Source organism: Coloeus monedula, assembly GCF_965178545.1.
Source record: "Coloeus monedula genome assembly, chromosome: 5".
Lineage (NCBI taxonomy): Eukaryota > Metazoa > Chordata > Aves > Passeriformes > Corvidae > Coloeus > Coloeus monedula.
The window spans coordinates 67,069,976-67,081,837 of NC_138785.1; the positions used below are offsets into that span (position 1 = coordinate 67,069,976).

At 45.1% G+C, this 11,862-nt stretch overlaps 1 protein-coding gene across 1 annotated transcript; it reads right to left on the reverse strand.

Annotated features, from left to right (window-relative positions):
- Window positions 1-491: 491 nt before the first annotated feature.
- NICOL1 (NELL2 interacting cell ontogeny regulator 1) lies at window positions 492-11,408 on the reverse strand (the record flags this gene model as incomplete). The annotated part of the gene is given in 5 exon segments (XM_082282430.1): window positions 492-557; window positions 4,275-4,363; window positions 10,948-11,105; window positions 11,282-11,372; window positions 11,375-11,408. Coding segments are annotated over 5 exon segments (438 nt in total).
- Between the last annotated feature and the right edge of the window lie 454 nt (window positions 11,409-11,862).

The following is an 11,862-nucleotide window of genomic DNA, read 5'->3' on the forward strand; positions in this document are numbered from 1 at the left end:
AGTCAGTGATAACTATTAATTTCTAATAGAGCCAAGTCTGCTTGTTTGTAAATGTTTATCTATGCATCATGGCAAAGTATCTTCCTTTTCATATTATTCTTCTATAAATACATTAAAAATTTTGACTCCACTGAATTTCACAGATCTATGGCAATTCACATAAGCCAAGAGGTTGGCCTGAGAGTCCAAGGACAATTTTTAAAAATACCAAAATTTTGAAATACCAAAAAAGCAGGATGCTATCCTTGCATAAAACCTGTAAGCATGACTTTGTCACTGTTTCTTCTGTTGACATTTCAGCAGATGCAATATCACATAGAGTAATGATAAACCACAACAAAGCAAAAATAATCTAACTGAGCTATACCTGTTCTGATAAAAATGCTTTTCCTTATGGTGGGGCACAACTTGCACTCTGTATCTTCCTGTAATTTACTGAACAGCATTTTTAAAATGAATAAATGTCCATTGGCCAAATCCCGGCGCTCATTTCAGTGTATTGCACGAAAGCAATCACACAGGCCTCTCTTTTCTGCTCTCAGGAGGAGGGTTTCTGTCTGAAGAAAAAAAAAAAAAACCAACAACTATGAAATCAAAGAACTGAATATATCACTTTAAAAGAGTATATAATTGATTAGATCTAATCCCTCTGCACAGCTGTAGCCAAGGTGCTCTGCTGAGTGAAAAATCATAGTTATTAGTGCTGGTTTTCATCCAGAAAAAGTGATGAAATGAGTATATTCAGAACCAAGATGCAGGGAGAGTATTTTTATAGTTTGAATGTTTTCATTTTCACAGTTAACTTCTAGGGAGTAAGCTGTCAAAATTATTAAAGTGTCCTTTATAAGCACTGCGACAAATTCCACTTTCAACTGCATTGCTCTTAATTCCTTCGTGGTGATTGATGGCTTCCTGTTGACGATGCCTTCAGTACTGTATAATTTAATTGCACCAGATAGCAAGTGCTGAGGAGCCAGTTGTGCTCCCAGTTACACTGCTGTTTCTCTAGAATAACTCTGAGTTGAATCCAGCTGTCAGTTTAACCCTGTTGTCTGAAACTCATAATCTTTCAGGGCAGATCTAGGTCTGAGTGTATGGTTCCTATTTCAACCTGAGTTAATTTACTGACAGTTGCTTTATTACCAGTACTCAAGCAAAAGCTTAAACACCATTCTCAATATAGATCATTTAAAATTAGTTGCTGTTATATTTGGAGCTCCTTAGTGGAAAAGCATTTCCAAGCTTTTTTTCTCTGTATACAGTGGGAAAAAAATAATTTTAGATCTTTAAAGATACTCGAGTATCATTTATTTAATTGTGAACAAAAAACTTAAGTATTTTGTGAGTTCTTTTGTCACATTTTTTGAGAAACAAAGGCTGAATCTTTTGAATGGCACCATCATTTCAGAAGCCAATTTCTTGTGAGACTCAAAATTGTTGCTGCAAGGAATTCACACCAGCAAATGCAATTGTGACTGAAGAGAAACTTCTTCCTGAGTATATCTTGTGGTTTCCACCCTGCGGTCTGCGGTCCCTCGAGCAGTTTGCAGACTGGCTTTGAAGAGTTTCTTGAGGGGAGAAAAAAAGAATTTAGTGGACTTAAATTCACTGTGCCTGGGTTTCCCATCTGCACTGCAAAAACTCATTAAAGGTTAAAACCCCCTTGTTAAGAAATTATCTCAAAGACCTGTGAAACAACAAGGTCTTCAGCCTGCTGGTGTTCCTCTGACCTGATGCCTTCTGACAAATTAGACACAACAAAGGGCTAATTAACAAAGACAGTTTCCAAAGGAGTAGCTGGGCACTCCTGTATGGGTCCTGCTCCACTCCTGCCTTGCTTGGGCAGCAGTACGTCTGTTCCCCAGCTGTACCCACTCTCATTCATTTCATGTTCTCAGACTGCAAGTTTGTGCAGGACAGGCTGTTTCAGAACAGCTTTTGCTCCCCTCCACAGCCCTATATCCTCTTCAACTTGAACTTTTGACATCCACCTTTGCCTTAAAGAGGACTTGTTCACATTCCTTGCCTGCTTTCACTTATCAGCTTAGCGCAATGGCAGGCGCTGTTAAACACTGCTCCCTGCTCGCACATTGAAATCTTGGATGAGTGAATGCTCCCATTGTTGGGAGCCCAGGAGAAATCATAGAATCATCTTAACATCAAACAGGCTTATTGGATTTCACAGTAATGCCAACAAGCTGTCACTGCTACCACAAACTCTGCCTGGGCGTCACTCAGAACTATTTACAGGCAGGAAAAGCAGCTCTGGGAGCACTCAATTGCAAATTGAAAGACTGTGAAAGAGAAGTATCAGTTAAAAAATTAATTGTGGCCTTGATGGCATTGGCTTAGAAAGTTCCTGATATGCAGGAGCAGTCCTGCATGGGGCTTGCCCTTGTAGCAACAATTTCCAAGACTCAGGAGTTATTCAATGAAGTTATTTGTGTGTAAAACTTGAGAAATGATAGTTGGTCAGCACAAGCCAAGCACCAGCAGTGGAGTAAGGATATGGAAGCCCTGCCTTTCAGAGTATAGAAGGCCACAGGGTACCATCTGTAGGGCCTTGGCTGTTGTATTTCACTTTGGTATCTCTGCATCATTCAATAATTTGTGTTTCATCAAAGCATCTCTGATAGAAAGCCCATTGGAGTCTTCATCCAATGCTGGAAAAGGTAATACAGCCTTTATTTACTAGTGGTAGTAAACTCAGTTGTATAAGGGTGGGTGATCTTACGAACAATGGGTTCTGTTTGTTTTTGTGATGCACTGTTCCTATGCCCCTTGCTCTGTAACACTGTCTCAGCCAGTCTCTTGGCATGTCAGGCCCATCCAGGTCCTCACAGATACAGAAATTCATCTTGTGACACCCTGGGACCAGCCTCTCCCTTTATATTCTGCCTCACCTCTTCCAAGACAGTGCTACTCTCTGATGGGCTGCATTCTCAGCCACTCTCCAGATAGAATAGACATCACAGATACATCTGAGTATCTCTGCATGTGGGATTAAAGAATTGTGCTGCCTCTATTACATTCAAAAAAATCTTTAACTTCCCACATAAAGCCTGTTGGCAGTATAAGAGCCAGCACAGCTGCAATTGCACCTGGCCTTGACATGTCATGTGTAGGTACAAAACATTTCAGCTGAACCTAATCCAAACAGGTGGAAATCTGCTATGCACCAGAAGAGCCCAGCACAGCTGCTGGAGGTAAAGCCCTCTCTACTGACACTTTACCACTTAAGAATTATTTATTATTACTCCAGTGCATGGGAAATTTTTGGAATGTAACCCACACTGGGAACTTTGTCCTACTCAGTTTGCTATTGATAGATCAAGAAAGCTGAAGTGACTCCAAATTTATTGTGTAGGGCTTGACATGGCTGCCCAAGGTCACAGGAAACCAAAGGCAAAGCTACCGTTTCTGTGTTACTGTTTGAGACACATAATTCATTTCTATCCCTTTAGTTGGCTTTGCTGTGAATGACAATTTGAGCTGAGTGTGACTGTAGAGGAGCAAGGAGCCCTTCTCACCTGCCAAGAGAGATGGCCCTGCTCAAAGGGAGGAGAGGTAGGACAAGACATGCCTGGAGGGGCTTTATTACGGAAGAGACCTCCTGCCTCTTGCAAACTTCAGACAGCCCCAGAACCACTGTGGTAAATCCTACCCCAGTCAGTTTGCACATATTTATGAATCCATGCATATATGAGTTGCTAAAATCAAGGCATTTAACATGCCCTCATTTTGTTCACTGAGACCTCTGCAGACCGGCATGTGAAGTGGCAGAATTCCCTGTGTGCTGTGATAAACGCCCGAAAAATTGTGCTTCCCCCTTTTTCACGGAGTATCAATCCATGAGCAAGGAGTGTTATGTGTGTGCTACCCTTTCCTCTGCCAGCCTTGCCCGCCACCTTCTCGCTCTCCTGCTCATTTCTGCTCCTGCCCAGTGAATAGTCAGTCCACAGCTTGGAAGCAACGCTGTGAGGCAGAGGGTAAGTCAACTTTCTTATTTTCCACTGCTTCCTACATCTTCTTTCCTTCTCTGTTTGGTGCAGGGACTGTCTGAGATAATTCCTTAGGCTGTTATGCAAGAAGTCAGACTGGATGACCATTAATGGACCTCTGCAGACTGTGAAAAATAATCCGTGCTTGGTATAAACCTATTTGCTGAGATGGGAGTGAGTCAGCAGAGATGTCACGTCTGCTGTACCCAGACAGGCAAACCAAGCCGCTGGGAGATAAAGGCTAAGGGAAAGCATTCCTACAGAAACACATACCCGCGTGTCGAGGTTATACGCCGTCTTCTTTAGATCCTGCAACGCCCTCTGCATGAACTCGAACGCATGGCAGTCAACACAGGGACGGCCTGGGGAGAGAGGCAGAAGACATCACTGTCACAGCAGGAAATTTGGAGTTCAGCAGTACAGAGGAGGAATACTCAGAGACCTTGCCAGGGGAAACTCCATTTTACCAGGCACCCACACCTGCATGTGTGCAAAATTCGGGCTGCCTGTATCTATCTTTGTGCCAGTGTGAGAGGATCAGCAAAAACCACAAAGAGTACTTTGCTGTGTGTGCTTTTCTGAACATGGCCCAGACCTGACTCTGCCTGCTGCTTCAGCCCCCAGCCTCTCCCCTTAAAACTGAAATCCTTACCCCTCCTCAGACATGGGTTAATTCTCAACAGATACGCTGAAAATAGCAGTTTGCAGTGGTTCAGGAACCAGACAGGCAGGTCTGTTTTTACAGGAGCTCTTACAGAGCAGCTTGGCAAGGGACAGTGCCAGATCTGTATTTGCTTCCTTTCACCTGCTGCTGTATTTTTTCTCTGCCAGGAATGCAAAGCATCCCACTGGCTCTGCAGCTGCTGCCAGTGTGTGTGCACAGAGGGGCAGGGCAGAGAAAAGGCAGAGAAGTGGAGGAGGAGGGGACTTGACAATAACTGGAATGGCTCACTTCTGAACCTGGGCATTTCTGCTCTGCCAAGATTCACCCTGCACCAATCTCTGCCTATTCGAAGTTAATGAAGTGTGAGTTTTCAGAAGAAGAAATTGCAGATACTGGAAGAGATGCAGGGGGAATGGGGAAAGAGGATATTTCAGACTGATCACAGAGCCCCCATGTTGGGGGAAGTGCCGAAAGCCTTGTCCACATGCAGCCACTTGTGCTGCTCTACCCAAGCAAAGAGGGTGCAAAGCTGCTGCTGAGATGGCTGGGGAGCTGTCTGGAGCCAGGACCTGCTGAGCAGCACTGCAGCACCCATCTGTGCCTGGCACCCTGCTGCCAACACTGCCTTCTGGGTTGTACCTGAAGGAAGGGAGCAACCAGAGTGCTTGTCAGTCCTCTATGCAGGATGTGTTTAGGAGGTATTTCTCTCCCACCCACCCTTCTCCATCTCCCCTTCATGCAGCTGACATCTCAGGGAGACCTGGGGATCAAGCTAGGGATTTAATTCCCAAGTTGTGAGGAGATGCAAAGTCCCCACCTCTATCAGAACAGCATTGCTTACAAAGACTCTGCCTCTCCAGGCACACGAGTAGTGACAGGATGGTTTTGAGCACACTTTAAAGACACTCAACCCCCTCCTGCTTTCAGTATTTCAGTAATTGAATTGTTTCTACTTCAGATCATGAAACAGAGCCCTTAAAAAGAACCTACATGCTCAGACTGCTGTCAGCAAATCCATCATTCACTTGGTGTCATGCCCTGCTCCCTCCCCTCACTCTGGTCTGCTCAGAAACACTCTGCCCTGGCTCCACCTCGGGGAGGTGCTGCATGCCCTGAGGTGCTGACAAGCACCAAAGTGCTCTCAAAATCAGAATCTGAAGGAGGAAAAAAACCCCTTCAGGTGATAAATGAATGTCTCCTGCTTCTGCAGTGGGGAGAAAGCACATTTGAGGAGAGCCATGAATTCCATAAACTGTCACTGCCTGTCACCCAGGAAGTCTTCCCAGGCCTTTGTGAAAGCTATGATGGAAGGGCTGTGTGAGATCATTCACTGGTATTTATGACAGCCAAGTGCGCCTGTGTGGACAGGGAGGTACTAGTGGAATGGCACAACCATGCCAAGTGGTTATTTTACTTCTGCTAGCCCTGGGAAAGCAGCTGCCCTGGTGTCAAAGCAGCTCCTGCAAGAGAAGAGTGGTGGCACAGAGGACCTGCCTGCGCAGCTCTGTGTGCCCTGAATCAGCACCCGCAAAGCTCCTAGCACGGCACTGCCCTCTAAAGTCAGAGTGCAGATGCAGCCAGTTTCACCACATGACAGGATATTCACTCTTCAAGGCTGTTTCTTGGGCTGTGCTCCGCGGTGGAGGGTCCTTCTCCAGGCACTGCTGTCTCCAGGTCAGGTCAGCATCCCTGCCTGCTGGGAGCCAGTAGCCAATAGCAGATACTTAAGGAAGATGTCAGAATAAGTGTCTAGCAATGTTCTTCCAGCCTACCAAGAGGCTGGAGGATATCCTGTGTCTGGCTGGTATTTCTACATCTGATAAGCCTTCCATGAATTTTTCTCACATTAATTTGCATCGTTGCTTCCTGAATCCATGTAAACTTTTGCCATCTGCAACATCCTGTGGCAATGAGTTCCACAGCTCAGCTATTCACTGAGTGAACAAAATACCATTCCTGTCTGCTCTGAAGTTGACATCTGCTGCTTTCATTTCCTGCCTCTAACTTTTGCAGTGGATGAGATGGTTATTAAATAATCACCAGCTTTGTCCCCCTTATGACTTTGATGTTCTCCACCACTCCCTGCCTTGGTCTGCTTTTCAGAATGAAGAGCTGAGCTGCTAAGCTGGCCTATCTAGGTGGATTTGATCTCTCCTCATGCCCACAATATTTTCAGCAAGGTGCCCATGGACATTTCCCCAACATAAATATGTCTAATCATCTGTTTTGACAAACTAAATATGTGCTGTTGCCACTAGGAGCAATCCCACTGTGCTTTCTGTCCTTGGCTATGGCATCTCACACTTCCACTCACAGCAGGAGTGGCAATGCAGCTCCTCCATCAGCTGGATTGCTGATTTTTTCCCTGCAGATCAAATCCTGAATGCCCAGGTTCTGGGGCCAGGACAAGAAATAGTGCAAGGAGAGGAGGACAGCTTATGGAGAGGAGAAGGGCAGAGGCAGCGCAGGCTTACATTGGCTTAAAGCAGTCATGAAACTAAACCTTAAGTCACATCATAGCAAAGTATTGCAGAGTGCTATTAATTCCTTGCTGACAGCTGGAAACAGACTATCATTCATAGGGAGACTTAGCAGGTCTGTGGATTAACATAATGAGAATTACCAAGAGTCAGCTATAATTCCTTAAATGAGTCCTGTCAGCACAAAGACTGTGTGTGTCTGTGTGTTTCGGGAGGAGTAGGGGAAGAGAAAAAATAAGTTTCTTGGCTTCTTTGTGGTAAAAAATTGGAGGTGGAACTGGAAGCACCGTGTAAGTCTAATTTACTTTCCCTTGCATAAACTTGGTGTTTACTCTTTGTATTTCATGCACCTTGGCTAATGAAAACAGACTGACCAGCTTCTGGTCTTCAGATTCTATATTTTAGCTTTCACAGTGGGTGATCTAGCCTATAAATGCAATGGGAGGTTGGGGAAATATCTTTTTTTTTTTTTTTTTTTTTTTTTTTTTTTTTTTTTTTTGTGGATTGCAGAGAACATTAAAGAAAATAATCTGCAAGTATTAGCAGCACCACTTCAAACTTGAACAGTCTTTTGCATATGCTAAGTGCTGTGTATAAAGGACACAATTAATCATTGCTAATTAGAATTATTCATAAAAAGCTGTGCCTGGCTGTGTGACTGGCAGAGAGCAGGGGATAGTGCCCTGAGCCAGATCTCAGTGCCACACAAGGGACAGGATCTCTCTGCAATGCTAAGGAGAACTGTGACTCACTCTCATGCTCCTCTCCTGTGACTCCTGCACCTCCCACACTTGAACGGAGCATTGCTGCCCCTGTCCTGCTCGTGATACTGCAGGAGGGACACATTCCTCCCACCAGGTGGGAGAGAGAGACTGTGTGGTCCATGCGGGAATGTTCCTGCTAAAGGCATGCTGCCAGCGCCACGTCGCACACCTGGGAACAGAGAAAAGCATTGAGCACCACACTGCTCTGCCCCACAGAAGGACGCTTAGTATGGTCCCTGCCCATCCTATATCCTTATATATACTAGAGCCTCCTTCCCCCCTCTGGGTCACCCAGGGTCCCCGAACCAGCAGTTTGCCTGGGCCGACAGTAAGGGCTGAAGTGCCAGCAGTAGGGAAGGTGTGTGCTTGTGCTGCAGAGGCACTGCCCACTAAATGGGTCCGTGCCCACGGGGGTCAGCTCCTTGATGAGAAGTAGCCAGTGGAGCACCAAGCAGGGAAAGATCCAGGAATGTCTGTACTAGATCACATCAAAGTGAGTGCCTGACCCTGTGTCGAGTCTCCCTTGATCTACATCTCTTGAGGAATATTGCAAGCCTGGGAGCATTCCCAAGCCTTGAGAGTAGCTGGCATGGGACAGCTCATCTCTGGAACAGTAAAAAAAGTCTGTCTTCCAGATAGACAACTGGCCTCCTATCATGGACACAAGTGTGCAAGGGTCCATCCTAGCAGGTCGCTGGTACAGTCAAGTCCCTGTGCCAGGGTGCATCGCTGGGCACAGTTATAGATGAGACCTTCATGGCCAGCAATGGGTGCCTTGGAAGAACAGGGCAAGTCTGGAGGGATGCATTCCCAAAGACCCTCCCAGGTCTCAGGAATATGCTAAGGCAGCTCCTGAGCCAGAAGAAATGCTGCTGTATCTAACAGCCCTTTCTAGAATTTTTTTTCCCTTGAATTTAACCAATCAGTTCTGCAATCTCATGCAAACTTTTAGCACCCACTGTCCTAAGGGAAGAGTTTCACAGGTTAACCATCAGGAAGAGCCCTAACAGGCAAAGGAAAGTGTCCGGAGCACTTAGCAGCTATGTAGCACTCTCTCAACAAGTGGCTGATGAGGAGCATCAGGAGTTTTTTGCGGCTTTAAATCTCTGGCCCTGCAGCAGTCCAAAACAATTTACAATTCACAATTAGCTGACAGCCTTGCTCTTGTCCTGGTCTCAGACAGAAATAGCATTATGCTTTTGTAGCAATGCTCGCAGTCTCTGTTCCTTGGGATGGGGCAATGTGTCTCTGCAGGAACACTGCCACAGAAACACTCTGACCTGCCCTTCATTCCACACTCTCATGTGCAGGAGTAAGACAAGGAATCTTCCCCAAAGGCTGTTCAAGGGACTCCACAGCTTGGCTAGAGGATGGTAAAAAGATAGTAAAAACACTCCTTGATACTGTAAAAAGGAGGGGACAGACTTTTTAGCAGGGCCTGTTGTGATAGGACATGGGGTAATTGTTTTAAACTAAAAGAGGGTCAATTTAAATCAGTTAAGGAAGACGTTTTTTACTGTGAGAGTGGTGAGGCACTGGTATCGGTTGCCCAGAGAGGTGGTGGATGCCCCATCCCAGGAAATGTTCAACCTCAAGGTGAGGTTGAACTCAACTCTGAGCAACCTGATCAAGTTGAAGATGTCCCTGCCCATTGGAGGGGGTTGGACTAGATGAGCTCTAAATGGCCCTTCCCACCTTTCTATGATTTTGTAATTCTCTGAGACCTGGGTCAGAAACCCTGAACCAAGAGTTTTGTTCTACAGATCAAACAGGAGTTTTCACTACACAAGTAGAACAAGAAACCACTGTATACATTTTCCCAAATGTGTTGACTTGCCTCTGCTAACAAAGACACACAAAGGGTACATACAATTTATTTTCCAAGCCTGATTTTCTCTTGAGGAGATAAAATGGACTACTCATCACAAAACTCCTTAGAATTAATGAATGTCTAGAAAACAGACACACAAAATAGCAGTGAGGTCCGGTTTAGAACAGACCAAAACATAGCACTTATAAAAAAAAGAAGAGAATGGAAAAAGAGGGAAATTCAACATCTAAGTCCTGTGGAGACAAATACACATAAATGTATTTGAAAAGTAGTAATGGAATTAATGGAGAATAATATGCAGTGACTAAACCAGACCTTGTACTAAATATTTTGGTAGTCATATAAAAAGATAGCTGTGATACAAAGTAAGCATGACTAAGTACTAGAGATTTGTTTTTAAACAATTATCTTTCTTTGGTTTAAATTATCTTTTTTTTTCCCCAGAGGACATTTTATGTTTGTAATGAGTGGCTACTTCCCACTTGCTGTCACCAAAACACCGTGAGAACATTGACTCCGTCCCCTAATAACTTTGAACTATCGCCTCATTTTGGAGCTGAGAAAGTTTAGAGACTTACTCAAAATGACAGAGGAAGCTCTTATAGAACGGTGATCCAAATTCAAGAGCTCCCAGCTCTGTGGTGTGCTCAAGCTAGTCTGTCATATTTATTTATTTTTCAGGTTTGCAGGATTTCAGAAATTTATATATGCTTTACAAATGCACTAGTTGGGTAAACACCCCCTGTGTTGATTTCTAGTAGTTACAAGAAAGTTGAACTTGACCTATTGTTCCAACCATATACTAAAATAAGCAAGATGCAATGCCCCAGCAGAAATACACAGAAATTTCTTCTAACAATACTCAGACTAGTAAGGATATCACATGTATTGTGGCAAATCTGGAAATGAAACTTCCAAGAAGCACATCTAAAAGACCTACAAACAAAGAGCTTGAATACCAGTTCAAATGAAAATTAGAGTATGCAGTTAGCATTTTTTTCCTAAATAACTACTAATCCTACTAATCCTATGCTTGCTTGCGGTTTCTATGACTGTTGTTTTCATGTGCTTTGCTGACATGGCACAAACTCATCATTACTGCCTCGTTAATCAGGCAACACAAAGTTCCCCTGGAGCTGAGTGCCCGTGTGGCTGCTGAGGGTGCAGTGGAGGAGGGCAGGCAGGACAGGGTGCAGCAGGTACCTACTTTCTGCAGGGATGACACTCCCGGAGTCCTGGCCAGCCCCCACGAGCCCCGCGCTGAGCAGGCTGAGCACCGAGAGGAGCAGGATTCCCACACGCATCTCGCTCCACACAGACGGCAGCGCCATTGCTCTCATCAATAATTCAAGCTGTCTTCCCTGCCTGGAACAAGGAGAAGCAGTGAAAATCAGCAGTTTGCTCCCTGCATGCTCCTCACAAAGAAGTGGATGAGACATGATAAGCACAGGCGCTGTGCACACACAAACCCACTCGCACACACCACTGCCGTGACACGCCATGGGCTCGAGATGCACCCCAAGGACCAGTTTGCCCAGTACCTGATCTTTCTCTTCGCCTGTGTGCCAGACCCTTGGAGCAGCTGTAGCGAGCAGGCAAGGCTCCAGCAGCCACTCTGAGCATGCGCCCCTTCTGCATCCCCTCTTCCCTGATTAGGGTCATTGCCATGGAGATTTGCTATAGCAACACTGAAAAATTGGAGCTGCCAAGTGGAGAAGAAGATTTAAAGAGACCACAATGTGATGGGTGGTCACTGCTGTATTCCTCCTCTGCTCCCAAAGGCCATGCCCTCTCCTTGGCAGACACTGGCTGCTGCCACCCACATAAGAGAGTCTTGGGCAATTTTTGTATTTGTTGCTGTTATTCCCAAAGGGACTGAACTGAAATACAGAGCTCCCATCCCTTGCTTTAGCTGTAACTCACTTAAAGTGAGATCTCATTCTGTGAGGTATCAAATGAGATGAAAACTCAGAAGTTTGCTTGGATAAATGAAGTTGCAGGGCCTGCTGATGGTAGCCCATACTTTGGGGAAGAATGCATTATGGTCTTTGTTTAACTACACTGAAAACAAAGATTTGTAGACAAGAGCACCCCTGGCACATGGACCAGCCACATGAAAATA